Source organism: Brassica napus, chromosome C3 (assembly GCF_020379485.1).
Source record: "Brassica napus cultivar Da-Ae chromosome C3, Da-Ae, whole genome shotgun sequence".
In the NCBI taxonomy this organism is placed as follows: Eukaryota; Viridiplantae; Streptophyta; class Magnoliopsida; order Brassicales; family Brassicaceae; genus Brassica; species Brassica napus.
In genome coordinates, this window is record NC_063446.1 from 58,104,352 (window position 1) to 58,123,870 (window position 19,519).

The window sequence follows — 19,519 nt, forward strand, 5'->3', positions numbered from 1 at the left end:
AGCCGACTTTAATTTTTACTCTTTTGTCATCACAGCCGACGTCATTTTGCACGATTATTTCTCTTCAGAAACAAATAGATTCCCTTTTAAACAGATACAAAACATGATACTCAGTCAGTTTTTTATCGCGTAGTTTTGTTTAAAAGCACGAATATCTATAAAATTATTATTTAAAAAAATATATCATTTAATCAATTAATTTAACTAATTATTAAAAACTTAATATTATTTTATTGGTCACACAATATCTAAGAAATGAAAAAAATGCATTGAAATATATAAACTACTTATATTGTGAAACAAATTTTTTTTGGTAAAACTAATTACATTTAGAAACGGAGAGATTATTAAATAATAAATACCCTCATAAATAACCTTAATTAAATGCCACCAAATGATTTGACATCACTTTTTCAGATGTGGCAAAAGGAAGTTCATATCAATGTGTTTATCATCACAGTCACAGTAATCCTCCATTATGCGGAGAAGTAATTCCGTACAGAGCTTCATCGTTCAGGCCTCCATAGACCTTAGTTCTTCTAAACCAGACCTCTCTAGTATATATTTTAGAAACGGAGAGATTATTAAATAATAAATGCCCTCATAAATAACCTTAATTAAATGCCACCAAATGATTTGACATCACTTTTTCAGATGTGGCAAAAGGAAGTTCATATCAATGTGTTTATCATCACAATCACAGTAATCCTCCATTTTGCGGAGAAGTAATTCCGTACAGAGCTTCATCGTTCAGGCCTCCATAGACCTTAGTTCTTCTAAACCAGACCTCTCTAGTATATATTTTACTAAATCATTTCCCTCCCTATTAAGATTTAACATAGTTCAATTTTGCTTCTAAGCTGGTGTTTGATATATTACTGATTTTCTTGTATTACAAACATTCAGATTTCAGTTAATTTATTAAGATATTAATAATGTGGAGACTTTGAAATTTTATTAATTTACAAAAGTTTTCTTATTTAGATTTGATAGTTAAGATATATTTATGTTAAGATAAGAAAAATATTTGATTTTAGTGTAAAACATTAATTGTTATTTTTTGAAATTTGATATTTATATTAATTTTATTATATTATTTGGTGTATATAATATATATTGAATAAAACTTAAATATGATTTTAGATATAATATTATTAAATTTCATCAAAATATATTAATTGTTAAGAAAATATAAATTATTACTTATATAAAATATATATACATATAAATTATTAATTTATAATTTTAATGAGACCATATATTTATATAGATTTTTTTTAAAAAATATTATCTTATTATTTTATCAATTTTTATCAAATTTTGAACCGATCCAAATTGAAACCGGTGAAATTTATTAATTTATAGATATTGATAAAATATTAGTTTATAAATGTTTTACTGTGTAATATTGGTTCTAAATTAGGAGGTAAGATTTTAAGAATTCATTTCGTGGAATTCGTAGAATGGAGACTGATACAAAAATAGTTATACCCCAATGATTGTGAAAGATGCACCAATTATTTGTGATGCTATGAGAACGTGGAACTGAACAGAGTATGGATAAGGATGTTTTTCTTTATGTACTATACTCATTTTTTGGAGGGGGTCTGATATTTGTGTAATTATTATAGTTATATTTTATGACAAATAAACGTTTATGAAAAATGAAAACTGGCTCTGGGTCTCCGTGATGGATAGGCGCTCTTCAACTTCACCCTCTTTACTCCTACAACTTCCCTATATTTTACATCTCATCATAAATCTGCGCGTAAAAGACAATTTTTTTTTTCATATGGGTTAATTTGAACGGTTTTAAAGTGAATTGATTATCACACTGTTTGACATGAGTTTGGAACATGAAAAATTAAGTGATAAGTTTTATTCTGAATGTATTTTGAAATTCAAAATGTACATTTAGAAGGTAAAGAGATATAAATTTCATTCATCAAACTTTAGCAATCTCTTATCCAAAATTTCAGAATCTTAGTTTTAGACCCAAAAATATAATTCAACTTTAATAGGGCCACTGTGTGCCTATCAAAAGCTAAAATCAACGATAGCTTATTAGAGGACATCAATTATGTATCTACATACATGTAGGGGCAAAGATAGATCTAACTGAACCAAATTATTTGTTTTGAAAATTCATATTATTACATTTGCATATAATATACTTCCTCCGTTTCTAAATAGATGATGTTCTACGGAGTTTTTAGTGTTTCAAAATAGATGATGTTTTCATATATCAATACATTTTTTAACTTTATCGAAAACTATATAACCAATGATATTTTGCAGTATGTTTTGTGATTGGTTGAATAACTTTTAATTTATATTTTAATGATATTTTTAAAATAAAAAACAAATTTCTTAATAGTTGTGCGTAATCCTAAAACTTCATGTATTTTGAAACAGAGCGAGTAATAGATAAACTAATGAAGTTTAATGATTTGTTATTAAATAATCACACTCTTCTGAACCATCAAAGTATTTGTAGCTATTAGCGCTTGACAAAATATCTGTAAATTTTGATTCGATTTATTATATGTTCCTACTCGAACCGAAAATTTCGGATATCTGCAACTCTACAAAGCAAATTAAATACTAATATGCGATATCCGTAAAAATGAAGCAATAATATTTTTAGGAACAGATATCTGATCCGTTATATTCATACATATACATATATTTAAAAGTTATATATATATATATAAGTTACATAAATATTTTATTTTATATAAGTTTTATACTAGTATTTTTATTTACTAAAGTTATTAAATTACTTATTAGAATTTTAAAAAGTAAATAACTTTTATTTTTGTTATAAAATATTATTATTTATTTTATTTTTAGATCATTTATTTATTATTTATTATTTTTTTATTTTTTACGGATCAAATCAGATATCCCGTAAAAATCTAAAATTTTCCGGATAGTCAAGTGGCCACAGATCGAATCAAATCAGATAATTGATTATTCGGACGAAACTGATCGGATTTCGAAACTGATCAAATCAGTTTCGTTCGAATAATCAATTTTGAGGTATTTTTATATTGACGAAAAGCAAGGTGGAAGAGACATATTTATAGAAAAAATTACTTGAAATACCATAAATTGATTACCATTTTTTTAAATTTACATTCAATCAAAAATACTATAATATTTAGATTTAAAATTTAGTGATTATTATTTATGGTCAAGTATTTAAGGGATGAGATTGGGTATAAACTAATATATATATTATAAATTATTTTTACATTTATAAATGTTTTATAAGGATTATTTTAATATTTTTCATTTCAAACTTAAAGTATTTACAAAAGAGGTATCTTTTAAAAATAACTTTGAAAATAGTTTCATGTAAAATTAAAATTCCTCTTTTATATTCTTAGAAAAAACAAAGGTAATGCACGAATTAATGACTTTTACTCATTCCTATAGTCCTACTAGCTAGTTACTATTCACCATTTGAATTTATTTTTTCTAAGCAATGATAATAACATTATTATGTAACAATTATGTTAGCTTTTTTTAAAAAAAAATGTTGATTTGATGTTGTGTAATATTAAAAAAACAGCGATTGTACCTTTCACTTTCAGAGGCATTCTAAACGTGAGCAATGTCATTACCCTCTGTAAACAAAATACGTATGGAAACCGAGTAAACAAAGCTAATTACTGCACGTCATTGGCCTGGGCCAAGACTTGGCCACCCAAAATACGTCGACGACTGCCCTCCCCCCCCCCCCCCCTCTCTCAACTTTGTTATATTAAAACATATATATATATATATATATATATGAGGCTCTGAAATGTTGATATTCTATTTATATTTCGATGATAATATTTCTTATTTTAAAAATAGAAAATGATAAACCAAAAAGCTACTATTTAACTTCACTAATATCTAGCAAATTGTTGTTCGAAATACTTTACTTCCCAGCTTTATCTTTGCTAGTAACTAGATTTTGACCCGCACATTCGTGTGAATATTATTTTCATTTTATAAATGTATATTTTTAATATTATCATAAATATTTTAAATATATGATTTATATATTAGTGTTATATATTGTATAACTCTATAATCTTATTGTTTTAAGTTTTTTTATTTGCATTATTATATAATGACTTATTGTATACATTAAATTTTGTTATCAATTATTATTACATATTAATATATTTTCGAGTTCGGTATAATAAATTCAGAATCTGAAATAATCAAATAGAGAATCATGTACAAAATGTTTTTTTTTTAATTTCTATAAAATAACACATGAATTAAAGGTTAGTTATATAATTTATATTTTGTAAATAATTAGTTATATAATCTAGAAGTTTATGGATATTCAAATTTTTTAATCGAATCAAAGCAAAAATCGGATCAAATCAAATATAATAGATAAAATATCAAATCCTATTTAGTCATAATATTTAGCTTGAGAAAAATATAAAACTGGAAACTCTACATTGTTCGCTCTAGGAATTTATCTATCTATACTATTAAAGCAGGATCCTATTGTCATAATTACCTTAGGGGCATATTTCCTTCACTAACATTGCATGTTTCATTAAGGGCAATTAAGTAATATTAATAACAAATCTATATTGGGTCATTATTTTTGGATCCAGCCCAAATCAAATCTCTCATGGGCCATTTGGGCCTATTAAAAAATCAGATTCAATTCTCACTTTTTTTTTTCTTTTGGACCATTGAGTCCAAGTTCAAATAATTTTTTTTCAACTATTCTTAATTATTATTTTTTTTCTTTTCTTAATATAATTTAAGCATTCATAAAAATAATTGAATTTTTTTATTGAAAAGTATAAATCTTTATTAAAAGTATATAATTTTTTAATTAAAATATTAACCCCATAATAAAATTAATTTATCAGAGTTATACCAACTTAATTCATTAAAAAAATAAAGTTTAATTTTTTTAACATAAATAGTCATTTAAAATGAAATACGATAAATAAAGATAAAATTTTTAAGTCTTTTATAAAATAAAACACAAAAATATGAAAATGTGACATTTACTAAATATTTGTCAATTGAAAAAAAAAACAAAAATAAATCCGCGCTTTGAAAGCGCGGATCAAAATCTAGTTATTATACTATTAAAGCAAAATCTCTAATATGATTTTGCCCTTAATTTTATTTGTTATTTACATCACTTGCCATTGAATTTTTATGCTTAAGATAATTAATTAAATCAACCAGAAAATTAAGTCTAATCACATTGCATCATTTTATGCTTTTCAGTTTATAAATACTTTATCTACGTCCTATATTCTCTCTACTGTTAACTTATGAAATCGTTGACCCTATATTACAATTTTTTTTAATAAAAAATACTAACTATATTAAGTTACGTAATCCTAGATCCTATATTATAGCTCTTTTGAAACAATAATACTAACTATAAAAATACCTTATAACACTATGAAATATTAGGGCTATATAGTTAGCTAAGTATAATTTCAAACGTCTTATGTATCTCAACATATTATAATTTCATTTTATAAAATTTTTTGTTCAAGACTGAATATGAATTTTGTTTTACTTCTCAATATGTTATTTTAGATATTTTTAAAAGTGTTTTTTCACTAATTGAGTTTAAAAATTAGGTAACAAACAATATATTTTAATACACGGTTTGTTAATAGAATAATATCTACCATAATCTCTAATACAAGTAGAATAAACGATTTTTATCGTAAAATATAGAAAAAAACACAATATATAGACACTACGAATATTCTGCGAATTTTAAGTTAATTTTTAGCTATTAACTTGGGCAAAAATCTCGATTTCATCTGAAACAAGATCGGAAAGTAGAAAATATCTAATATATGTTTCCAAAATAATTTCACCAATTTTCTCATCATTAAAATATGATTGAATAAAATTACTTTTTCGGGTTATTCTATCTAAAATATACAAGTACAAACGGGTTAAAAATAAGTTTGTTATTTTTATTATAAACTAACAAACGAGTTATTAATTTTATTTTGTTATTTTTATTATAAACTAACAAACTAGTTATTAATTTTATCAATAGAATAATCCCGTAATTTTAAAGCGCAGATAAAAATCTAGTATCTACTTAAAAGTATTTGTTCCATTAAAAATTACAGCTTTTTCTTACATAAACCATTACTTTATACTAGAGTTTGAAATCGTTGAAACTTTTTGAGTCAATAACTAATTAAGAAAAACTACGACCCGTGATTCTCTTCTTTATTTGTCAACATTCCATACGCGTGATTAGACAAAGTAAAATGGCAAAAGAAAACACAAAACAGGACCATACGACTACCAATCTACCATTTTCTCACTATGCCAACTTCGATTTCATAAACCCAAATTAGAAAATAAAAACAAAAATTCCATGCTGTATTTCCATGTGTGCTGAGATAGAAGAATAGACTCGACATGCAATAAAAATTAAATAATAGAGGAATAAGAAATCGCAATTTACTTGTAACATTTAAAAAGTATAAATTTCTAATATATAATATGTACTCCCGTCCCCCACAAGCCACTCCCTATAAATGCCAACAAAATAGCTTCCTCGAGAGTTCCTAAATCATAACAACTCCTCCTTTCTTCAACCTTCCGACATTTTTCTTCTCCTTTTAAATATTTTGCCATCTTCAAGAAACTTTACCTACACTAAACCAAACATGGTGGTTCTATCACAGCACGTTGCTTTAGATAACCACTTATCCGTAATCCCAACATACAAACCGGTTCCGGTCCCCGTCGTGGACCTAACCGACCCAGAAGCCAAAACTCTAATCGTGAAAGCCTGTGAAGAGTTTGGTTTCTTCAAGGTTGTAAACCACGGAGTCCGACCAGACCTCATGACCCGGTTAGAGCAGGAGGCTGTCGGCTTCTTCGCCTTGCCACAGTCTCTTAAAAACCAGGCCGGTCCGCCTGAACCCTACGGTTATGGTAGTAAACGGATTGGACCAAACGGGGACGTGGGATGGATAGAGTATATCCTCCTCAATGCTAACCCTCAGCTCACGTCTCCCAAAACCTCCGCCATTTTCCGTCAAACCCCACAAATTTTCCGGTAAAATAATCTCAGAAACATTACGTTCATGTTCATTAGAAACCCATTAATTCCCTTAGAAAGTATAATGGAAAATAAGTCACATATTCTAGCTTATGAGGAGAAACAGAACACTCTGTTTTCTTATCTTTTAATACTAGTCTGACCATTGTGAGTGAAACAAAAACAGAGAGGCGGTGGAGGAGTACATGAAGGAGGTGAAGAAAGTCACGTGCAAAGTGTTGGAGATGGTGACGGAAGGATTAGGAATAGAGCCAAGGGACACACTGAGTAAGATGGTGAGAGATGAGAAGAGTGACTCTTGCTTGAGAATGAACCATTATCCTACGGCGGAGGAAGAGGTGGAGAAGATGGTGAAAGTAGGGTTTGGGGAACACACAGACCCACAAATCATCTCAGTGCTACGGTCCAATAACACTGCGGGTCTTCAAATCTGTATGAAAGATGGAAGTTGGGTCGCTGTCCCTCCTGATCACTCTTCTTTCTTCATCAATGTTGGAGATGCTCTTCAGGTACCTTTTTACCTTTTTTTTTTTTTTTTTTTTTTTTTTCTCTTTTTACTTTTTATAGAAAAGCGAAATTACTGTGGATTATATAGGGAATCTTTTTGTATTTAAGATTTGATGGTTTTGTGTTTGAGACATTCCTGCAATTTAACTGCCTGGTCAAAAGTTATAAGTATTTTCAGTTTATCTTAAGATACAAATATTTGGATGGGAGGGGAGTGATTGAGATCGGTGTGATGGTAGACAAAAATTCTCACATGCGATATCCTCTCGTCTCCTCTTTTCTTTTAATTGTTTTTAGACTAAAAGATAATATATGAAAATCGAATTCCTTTTTCTTGGGTGTACGACTAGAAAATCAATGTATACACTGAGCCTTACTCACGTGACAATTACTATTTACGTGATGAGTATATATGCAATATACCCTTTTACAAGTGCCATTCCGAAACAAACAAAAATACCATATACCATGTTTTGTATTCTTTTATGGGTTAATTTGCCAAATGACTATATTGGAGAAAATATTAGTTTTGTAATAAAAAGGTAGAGAAAGATAGGAAGAGAAATGAAGAGGAAAAAAAAAGAGAAAGAAAATTATATGGTTAGCTCGTGATTTTTTTTTTTTTTTTGGTTACAGACTCAAATTTCTATTCTTTTATCCTAATTTTGACTCTCTTTTTTTTTTTGCAATTTACCAACTCTTTCAAAGTTTAATTCCCATGCAAGACTTATATATTAAAATACCCGGTGATTGCAGGTTATGACAAATGGGAGGTTCAAGAGTGTAAAACACAGAGTCTTAGCTGATACAAGGAGATCGAGAGTCTCTATGATATATTTTGGAGGACCCCCATTGAGCCAGAAGATTGCTCCATTGCCATGTCTTGTCCCTAAGCAAGAGGATTGGCTTTATAAAGAATTCACTTGGTCTCAATACAAATCTTCAGCATACAAATCTAAACTTGGTGATTATAGGCTCGGTCTCTTTGAGAAACAACCTCTTCTCACCCATAGGTCAAATGTATGAGATTAGTCATGAACTCATGATGATGCTTTGTATCATAAAAATCATAATTGCGAAAGAAGGAAATTGATAGTGTATTGGAGTAGCTTTTTATTTTTGGTATGTTTTTTCGTTAGGCACAAAAGCATTAGGCTTTGCTTAGAGTTTGACCCAATCAAACCTACCTTTTGTATCCTCTCTTCTTCTTTGTTTGCCTTTCTTGGAAATAACAATTCGTCTGTTTTTTCTCTTTATGGTTCGTTTGACGTTTAATTCTTGGTTCTTCCATTTTTCTACTCTAGTGCAGAGTGTTCAAATAGAACAAATGAGGTTGTATACCTAAATTTTTATTTCAACAAAAACAGACAGTAAAAGTTTTCCAATTTATGTATGTCCGTACTGTGTCCTCAGTGCAGTTTAATTAGGATATTTTTCTTTGCTTTTCTATTTTATGGACTTCTCGGCGTAAACATAAGTTTAAGGAATTGAGCTTTGTGCTAAACATGTTTTATAAAATAGTCATGCAACTTATAATGACGCCAAAGAAAAATAGTATTATTAAGTGACAAACAAGCCTTAGGTATATGACCAATTAAGTATTAACTGTGGTAACAAATAACTATTTACGTCACACACATAAATAATAATTAACATTGTTATTATTTAACTAAAGATGGGAATATAAATTTACTGATTTACAAATTTTGTTTTATAGATTTATAAAACTATAACGTAGTCATTTGTTTTTTATTTGGGTCAACCAGTTTTTGAATTTGATTGTATATTTGATTGTATGGGGCCAAACAGATATGCCCACATTATTTTAGTTACCAATCAAGGCCTATAGCAAAAACTACATTACATTATTATATTCAATTAAAATGATGCTATAATTTTTATAAGGAAAAATCTTTATATAAAGCCAAAAGGAAATGCTTACATTATGTAAAACAATATTGCGAGGAAATGCTGCTAGCCTGGTAGTAGGAGAATGGCGATTACATGAATGTGAACATATTTAGTTGAATTTGTTGAGTTATTTTTAGGATTTCAGTAAACGATTAATTTTTTTTTTCAAGTTACGAGTTTTTTTTCTATCTGTGCTTGATTTTTGTTTGAACACATCTGTGCTTAATAAAAGAGTTGTTTTTAGCTGAAATAATTGGGGAGAGTTAAGTGGTGACATAGAAAAAGAAGAGACAGGTGCTCGGATTTTTACATATTTTAGAACTGTACTAAACATAACAGAAGTGTACAATTTTACCAAAAATATATAAACAATAACAGAACTGTACAGTTATCGTAATGTCACAGTTAAGATTTAAGACTATCATTTAGGCACCAAAACCTTCTTTTTTTTAGATTGTTAAGTTTATCTATATTTTAAAAATTATTTTTAGTGGGGGTTATTGGTTGTAGTATTTTAATAAATTTAGGATTCTTTCTTGGATTTAAATTTTTTTGATAAATACATAGATTTTAAAGTCAAATAAGTAGATTTCAGAATCAATGATATAGATTTCATCGTAAATCAGCCATTAATCTAAGATGTATTGATGTATTGATGTATTGAAAGCCTATTTTTGGAAAATAAAGTGAATGACAGAGTGTTCACTCTCGCAAATGAAACCAAACTTGTATAACTTGGTCAAAGCGTCTTCCTCTTCTGCCTCTTACCGAAGAGATTTTGTTGCGAACCTGTTTGTCCAAGAACTTTATAAACTGAGTTGAAGTCGGATTCGTCTCGCCATGTTTCCTCCCATTTTCTCTCTCTAAAATGAGTGCACTAAAACTTGAAATTAATACATACTAGTAGGCGTTCAAAGAAAAACATACTATTGTAGAAACAGAGTCGTCTTGTCTCGTCTGTTATCCACCGGCAACTTCAAAATCGTATTCCAATTGTGAGAGTAATGTGGTCCAAAACCAAGAACATCTGAATAATTTTGTTATGGTTAATTAGTTTTGAGTTAGATATCGGAAGAACGTTAACAAATCATTGTTTTATTCACATTAATACGCCTTTGCATATATATACCCTCCAGTTAATAGTACGAATCCGCCGACTGCATGAAAACCATATGACACAATTACCTCTGATTCTGAGTCACTGAACGTATCATTTTAAAGGAATTGAAAAAAAAAAAAAAAAAAAAAAAAAATTTAAAGGAATTGTAGCAACAAATCAAATATTCCATGAGACTGAATTCTCCTTTTCTTCGAAGTGTTTATAAACAAACAAAAAAATCTATGAAAAATCCCCCAAAATATTCCATGTGAATGAAATATTTTCATTAAATGAAAAAGAGCAAGATGTCATTGACTGTAGCTGTTCTTATTAGTGCATCTACGGTCCAAAGCAGCTCATGTCGGGCCCTTTTGTCTGTAGATGTGTCTTCAGTAGACATAGCAAATAATTTAGTAAAAAGAAAGACTTAGAAAATAACTACTGCGAAACAAGTTTATTTTAAAGAATATAAGAATTTGAAAGAGGAACATTCCATATATAATATGTAAGAAAATGTTTATATATATATTAAGTGTGATTGTAACTGCACACTGATGTAGTGATGTGTCAGGTTTACACCAAGCTTGTATGTATTATAACGTTAGATCAGACATTTCTAAGCAATAATCTATAATAGCATTGAACTTGGAAGCGATTAGAGACTGAGAGATATCTACACTGGTCAAAGTTAAGAACAATGGAAATATGTACTTGTTGAGATTTGATCCTTTATACAGTATTTCGTAGACTATTAAATATATGATTATAATATTACTAGTAGGAAACATCTTTTGACTTTAGTATATTTTTTTAGGACTTTTGTGTATTTTTTAAACTATGACTACTTTAAAAATGGTCATAGAAAAATATATTAAGTACCTATGTTTTAAAACCCGACCCGGACCACTGAACCGGAAAACTTACCGGATAGTTGGATCACTGGATCAACCGAGAGTGAACCGCGGGTTAATAGATGAATTAATTTTATTATATAATAATATATCAGCTATGTAAATAAAAATATAGAAACTAAAGTTTAATATTTTCTAAATATTTTTTAAAATATAAAATAATAGTTTGGATATGTATATATTTTATGTTTAAAAACATTTAGAAAATACTTAACTTTAGTTTTTATATTTTTATTTTCATTTCACATACAAAATATCAAAAAATAGTTTAAACTATTTAAAATTTTCTCTAACAAGGTAAGATTTATGACATCTAAAAAAATCAAGACATAAAATTTATAAATATTTAAATATCTAATGTAAATAATAAATTAAATTTCAAATACAAAATAAACAAAAAATAAAAGATCATTGTTATAAATTTTCAATAACGGAAATAAACTAACACCAAATCACATCAACTAATTTTGGTTCTCTCTACCATCGTTCACTTCATTTTTTTCAGGTGACATAGTGAAATCTTCATCAAAATCTAGAAATCACGTATAAAACTGAAAAGGAAAAACCTAACCTCTTTTTGTTTGTCAGCACCTAATTTCTTAATTGGAATTTTTTTTTGTTAACAACATTACAGGCTCACATTGACCCTGTAAACCACGCTGGGAGATGTTGATCCATGTGAACGACGAAAGACGTTTGTGTCCTGGCACTGCGTGCTAGGTTATCCGCCTTTGTATTTTGCGTTCTTGGTACATGAATAATCTCTGATCGTATGAAACTCTCTTTCAGACTCCTGATATTTTCCAAATAACTTGCAAAAGCTGGTCATTCTTCTGGTTCCGAAACTATCTTCAGAATATAAAACATAATCTAAAAACATAATTAAAAACTAAAAAAAGAAGTAAAAGTTATTTATTGGTTTAACCGATATCGGGTTCTGGGTTTTACTGAGTTTTTGCGGGTTTCTACATATTGAGTTTTTCACAAAAATCCAAACCAGATTTTTTTCTGGGTCACCGGGTTTACCGGTTCAACCGTGGGTCCGGATCGGATTTCAAAACACTGTTAAGAACTGATCAAAACAAATGGTTTCATACGAAAAGTTTAAAATCCAAATACTATACACTAGAAACCCAATGTATAACCACTTAGTTTTCTTTTCAACTCATGGAAAAGGGAAGAGTTAAGCTTTTTGACATTTTTGCCTAGTGTTCTTCCTTTTTATCGAAACCTTTTCACATTCTTTGCATAGAAAGTTGAAGCTTTTGAGTTAAAACTTCTCCCACAATCAGTCTTTTTGTGGGTTCCAAGTCATATCTTGATTGTGTAACCCATTATAAGTTAAGCTATGAATACAGTCTTAACTAAAATAATCTCCACTCCGTGAAGTTTAAAAGGTACTTTCCCCACTTAAAATTTTGACTACTAAAAATCAAGCTATTTCCTAATATAAGAAAATCTCTAACGTAAAACTCCCTATTTCATAATTAAACGAAAAATTGGAATAATGAATAAAAACAAATAGATTATTTTATTTATGGAATAAATATATATTTACTCTATTACAGAGTAAAAAATTGAGCGGGACTGAAATATTTTTTACTCTTGTCTCTATTTTAGAGTAAAAATAGAGTAAGTCTAGAGATACTCTAAAATGTTGATAATCACTAATCACTCAATCCAAATATCAAAGTAGTATAAAAGATGTCAATGCAATCCAAGTCAATTCAATCAATGAGAATGCAAATCAAGTGCTTAGTCTAAGTGTAATCAGTGTAGTGATGATAAAAAACAAGTAAACAAGAGCAAATCATGACAAATAACTAAAGATTTCAATCAATAAGTGGAATATGACCCATGGGCAATAAACATTTGATTTCAAGTGATAAAGATCCAATCTATAATGGTAAGCACAAGTCTAATAACTATCTAAGCATCTTTAACATCAATTCCTATTGGCTAAGCAAGCAAAGAACAATATCAACTTGGCTCAAACATTTCATTAAACACCTTTTGAGCATGAAATGTCTAAAGTTTTAGACAAGAGAGATCAAAACTAATCTAACATTAAGAGCAATAAATAAGCAATGCAACATATTAGATCTAACACTAAACACTTTAGATCTTTGATATCTTGCATATTTACATTGTTTTATCCATTCACCCATGTGCATTTTGATCATATAGACTAGGATTTAGCCATGTTTAGGTTGCATTCTGCATACATGAGTCTTTATCAGGTATTGGAGTACCACATGGAGTTCTTGGAGGCATTTGGGTGCATTTGGAGCTCAAAAGAAGTGTTTAAAGCGATCAACAGACGAGCAGCGCACCAGAGCTACCTCACCGGAGCGACGCCGTGAAGTCGCTGTGACACACATCCCGTAGCGATCCAGCCAGAGCGACATGAAGAGGTCGCTCGCGTTTCTACCGTGAGACACCCCTTCTCAGAGCGACTTGCCAGAGCGACGCTCCGAGGTCGCTCGCTTTTCCATGGCGAGACGACACAAAATGAAGCCCGGAGCGACCTCTCAGAGCGACCCACTGAGGTCGCTCCCGAAGTCCGGAGCGACTTGTTGGAGCGACACACCAAGGTCGCTCGCGTCGTCTCGTCCGGAGACACCAAAGTCGAGCATCCTGGAGCGACCCCTCAGAGCGACCTACCAAGGTCGCTCCCAGCCAGAGCGACCAGCTCAAGTCGCTCGCGTTTTGACGGGGCGAGACACGAAGAAGCGTCGGGAGCGACCTCCTGGGAGCGACTATGCTAGGTCGCTCTGCGTGTTTGATTGGACGATTTTTATGTTATTTCAGGGGCCTTTTGGTCATTTGTTTTATTGTTTTTAGTTTGCAAAAACCTAAGTTAAGTACTCTAGGCAGCCATAAGGCAGATTATTTTTTGGATCATTTGAGAAATACACAAAAACTCTCTTGAGAAGTTTATCTCTTGGATTTTGATTGTTATGTTCTTGTGTTCTTGTTGATTTCTTATCTATTTCTCTACATGATTAATCTGAAATCCAATATGGGTTTAAGAGGAATCATGGAGATTAGTGAGTAATCACCTTTTGAATTCATGGGTTAGGGAGATTAAGAGTGATTAGGTTAGTTCTAGGATGTTTTAGTGTAGATCATTCTTGTTCCTTGCTAGTAGAGTATTCCTAATGCATCTTCTGAGTTGGCCACTCAAAAGTTGATCAATAGGCATTTCCCACCCGAAAGGTGTTTGATGAAATGCCTGAGACAATTTTCCTAGGCTTTTAGTATACTTTGCCAAAGACATTTGTTGTTAAAGGTGCTAAAATAGCTAATAGACTTATTTGTAATGATTGCTTTCATATTATTCAACCAAAGACATTTGATGTTTGAGATATGTTAGCAAATGAGCATTCATCTAGACATAGAGCTTGCTTAGAATTGTGTCTAGGCTTAAGGTAGATAGTTTGATTAATCATTTGTCATCCTTAGTTCAAAACTTGATCACCCAAGGTCTAATCCCTATGCCCATGAGTTCTCTTTTCCCTTAGTCAAGAAAGTATCATTCTGTTATTGCTTATTAGTTTTAGTCATAGCTTAAAACTCATCTAAATCATTGGTTGCACTTAGATTAAGTGAGTACTTGCATTCTCGGTGCTTTGATATCCCTCAGAACTGGTTCGACAATCACTATACTACAACATTTGTCTTAGGAGCCTTGAAAACTCCTAACATCAATCTTCACTCAATCAATCTAATCACTCAAACCCATGAATCTAAAAAGAGTCTACTCACTAATATTCATGATTAACTTTAAATCCATGTTAGATTCAACACAATGTTAATAAGATGAAATAAACTTAGATTTACTAAAGAAAAAAAATATTACTAAAGATTTAAGTTTTCACCAAAGTAGCAATGAGAGAAAACAAGATAAATATAAAAATTAGGTATAAACAGTATTTATAGGCTTCTAAAAATAAGCTGAATCGACCCAACAAACCTGGATTTTCCCTAAACAAAATGGGTAAAATATCCGGTTAAAGGTCGAAAGTTGACTTCTGGAATGCTCGCAGCGGTATGCTGAAACCGCTGCATGATGCCGCTGCAAGGCTCCAGCGGCATTGTTGCATGTCTTCTGCCCGATGCGTTAAACCACTGTGACACTTAGCACGATTGGCTCCTTCATATCCTTAGCAGCGGCTTCACATCACCGCCACAATAGATAGATGTTAAACATGGAGTCAGCTTCTTCTCCAGTGGCTTCATGACACCGCTTCACAATACTGCTACACATCCACAGCGGCTTCTAGACAAGGTCACTAAGCCACTGGGGTACTTAGTCAAATCCTTTTTACGACCAAAATTACTATTCTTGCTTCAAATTCACCTCTAAATGCTCCAAACTCACCAAATGGTATCTCCATCACCTAATAGAGACAAATGCATATGCAATGCACCTAAATGTACTCTAAATCCAGCTAAATGATCAAAATAAAAATTAGAATGATCTTAAGATCATGCAAATACACAAGATATCAAATGCACTAAATTAGAAGGGTAAAAGAACGAAAATGTTGTATTTTATTTATAGGAAGAAACAATATGTTGAACATGTCATATATATACAACATAAAATAAAAGTATTTATTTAAATATAGTTATTAAATTGTTTTATTATTTGCTTTTAATTGCGCAAAATAAAATACCCATTTAAAAAAGCATTTGATTCAGTGGTGTATTTCAGAGATCAAATTCGTCATTGTTATGTCTTTAATCCGACCATTAATTAGTTTCACAAGTTGTTGAGAGTCTACTTCTATGATAACCCATTTGAAGCCTCAACTCTATAGTATTTGTAGAGCGTATGTAAGTTGTAATTAACTTCTTTTTTTTTTTAGAAAAGTTGTAAACTTCTTCTTCGAAAAGATTGACACTATTGGTTAAGTAAGAAGATCCCGCTATTACAAAGCTGATCCTTCTATATCACAAACTTTCCAACCTGATTCCACATGAGCTTTTACATCAGGGATGCTGATTGCATTTATATCGTTCACTAGAAGGTGGCTTCCAAACTGCTTCCTTTGTGTTGTATAGTGTCGTCCGCTACCAGGGCCCTCCCCAAGATTTATGGAGCTTGAATCAACAGCTATATGATTATATATATATATATACGTATGTATATATTCATAATCAGTTTGAAGGACGAACTATCTATATATTAGCCACTTAAATTTTGGGGGGTCCGAAAGAATGTTTCTTTTTTTTTTCCGGCTTTTCGGTTGTCTAAGAGTTTAATCTTTTGTGGGTACTTCAGTGGCGGATTTGATCTTAGGTGAAGGTTGTTAATAGTTTTATGTATTATGTCTTATTTCCTTTAATGGTTTTAGTTTCGCAATGTATATGGCTCCGGTCCGGAGTGTTTCCGGCTCTTGGCTTCGATTATACTATGTATGTATCAGTTGGTTTTTGAACTCATGTGTATGGTGTTTTCAGTTGTTAATGATAATTTTTAATTGACAAAATAGAGAGAATGTGTTATCTTTATATGTCCATGTCCGTTATAGATGCATGTATCCGTTTCATTACATGGTTATTTTCTTCCCTATCTGTTTTAGAGGAATCCATATGTGTTGACTAAAAATCATCTTTGTACTTTCATAGATGCCACATTAACAACATATAAGTGTTCTTTGATCAACTGCTAAGGCTGAAGTAGTGTTTCCTAATAACATAATAGATATCTCATCTTCAAGGCTGCTGAATAGATGATGTAGAAAGGCCGTTGATAAATTGGAGAGAGTCCAAGTCTTAGATGCATAGAAGATGTGATTTATAGAGTAGAAATTGTACCACTTTGTTCCGTTTGTTTCCCATGTGGGCTTAATGTTTTTTTATCGTATGTTCCTTCGTGAGCAAAAGGCCCACCATTATTAAACCCCATTAATCAGCCCATTAGTTGACCCAATTACAACTTAGAAGCCACGTTCTAAGGTGGTTTTCTTGTTTTGACCTATTGATAAAATATTTCAAGAACGTGAATTACGTAATGCCAGAGGATCAAACATTGTAAAGTGTGATAAACAAAAGAGAGAGAGAGAGAAGAGAAAGAATCAAACAAAGGGGAAGAACAAAAAAGAAATGGCGTATAGGAGAAGACAAGGGATCACAAGAGCTTCAACATTCAACGACGATATCTACAATCAAACACCTGATCACGACCACGGCGATCTCAAAGGTCACTCCAACGGCGGATCCTCCTTCAGATCTTCTCAATCTTTCTCCTCTCATTCCTCCCTTGCCGCTCAAGCAATCCGCGCCTCCAATTCCCACGACGATGCAACGACGAGGAACGAGAGCCGCGGCTTCTGGGGTATCCTCGCTCAGAAAGCCAAATCAATCCTCGAGGAGGACGAAGAAGAAGAGCATCAACAACACCAACAACAACAACGAAACGTCGTCGTTTCAGAGCCCTCGAATAATAATAATAACAATAACCCTACGATACGCAAAAGCATAGAGAAGATCACTACGACGATGAATCATATCGGAGACAGTTTCGAAAAGGGCCGTACGATCGTAGAGTCTCAGATCAGGAAGAAAGGATCAGATCTAATGGAGAACGGTCCATGGCAACCGTTAACGCAACCGAGCCCACACGAGTCTCAGCTCAAAGCTTCTCGTGACGTGGCCATGGCTACAGCAGCCAAGGCCAAGCTCCTCCTACGCGAATTAAAAACGGTTAAAGCCGACCTAGCGTTCGCTAAACAAAGATGTTCCCAGCTTGAGGAAGAAAACAAACGGTTAAGAGATAACCGAGAAAAGGGTAACACCAATCCAGCGGACGATGACCTAATCAGGCTTCAGCTTGAGACGTTACTTGCGGAGAAAGCAAGATTAGCGCACGAGAACTCTATCTACGCGAGGGAGAACAGGTTCTTGAGAGAGATCGTTGAGTATCATCAGTTAACGATGCAGGACGTTGTTTATATCGACGAAGGTATCGAAGAAGTCGCTGAGGTGAATCCTTCCATCACTCGAACGCTCTCCATGGCTTCGTTTTCGGGTGCTTCTGAGTTGCCTGTCTCTCCTTCTCCTTCGTCTCCGGGTTCGCCTTCTCGGCTTTCGGTTTCTACCGATGTTTATCCGGTTTTGGTTCAGCAGAGTTCGGCTAGTGATGTTGTTGAGAGTCCTAAACCGGTTCGACCACCTTCTTTGGGATATGCGGATGATGGTAAGAGACCATCGTCTCAGCTCTCTGTTTAGATTCGATGAGTTGATTATTCTTTATTACCATTTTGATTTGTGTCTTGTGTTCGAAATTCTTTTGTTTTTATTAGCAGAAGCGTGTTCTTTTTATTACCTTGGTTTCATTTTGGTTCTGTTGTGTAATAGTTTCTACTTGTTCTAAACATTTTTGCCCATGTAAATCTTTCATTTTGATTATTATTTGTGTCTTGTTTTGAAATGTTGTGTTGTTGTTCTTAGAGTTTTATGATCTTTTTAATAACTTGGTTTCAGCTTTGGTTCTATTGTAATGGTTTCTTCTTGACTGATGAACAGTTTTACCCTCTACGTTCATGTAAATCTTCAAGGGGAATTTATTGATTTAATTTTTTTTTTCATTTTGGAAATATAGAATTAAACAAATGATGAGGCAAGTGTATATGTTCGACATTCAAGGCGTAAACAGAATCTTTAGTACTAACATGCAACCACGTCTGTACATATTTTTAGATCTGGAAAACATAATAGGTGTAAGATTAGTCAACTGTGAGTATATACAATCATACAACTCTCACTCCAAGAAAACATATTTTTTACTATGGCAGTATTCGTTGTAAATTCATCGTAAACGGCGTGTTACGACGAATTAACCTCGAAAGACATTTCGTTGTTAAACGTCTGTCGTAACGGAGGTTTCGTCGTAAAAGACTCGTTACATTTACGACGAAATATATTCGTCGTAAAGCGCAGGGAAAGAATTCGTCGTAAACGACACGTAAGATTTCGTGGTAAAGCCCACGTAAT

The 19,519-nt window shown here is 31.7% G+C and overlaps 2 protein-coding genes across 2 annotated transcripts; both read left to right on the forward strand.

Annotated features, from left to right (window-relative positions):
• Nucleotides 1–6,570: 6,570 nt before the first annotated feature.
• LOC106375947 (gibberellin 2-beta-dioxygenase 2) lies at nucleotides 6,571–8,848 on the forward strand. The gene is made up of 3 exons (XM_013815976.3): nucleotides 6,571–7,084; nucleotides 7,254–7,596; nucleotides 8,351–8,848. The coding sequence occupies exons 1-3, from the start codon at nucleotides 6,690–6,692 to the stop codon at nucleotides 8,618–8,620; spliced, it is 1,008 nt and encodes a 335-aa protein (XP_013671430.1). The 5' UTR covers nucleotides 6,571–6,689; the 3' UTR covers nucleotides 8,621–8,848.
• Nucleotides 8,849–16,731: 7,883 nt separating this feature from the next.
• LOC106374439 lies at nucleotides 16,732–19,099 on the forward strand. Its single transcript, XM_013814462.3, has one exon. It carries the CDS (start codon nucleotides 17,630–17,632, stop codon nucleotides 18,752–18,754), a length of 1,125 nt encoding a protein of 374 aa, XP_013669916.2. The 5' UTR covers nucleotides 16,732–17,629; the 3' UTR covers nucleotides 18,755–19,099.
• Nucleotides 19,100–19,519: the final 420 nt, after the last annotated feature.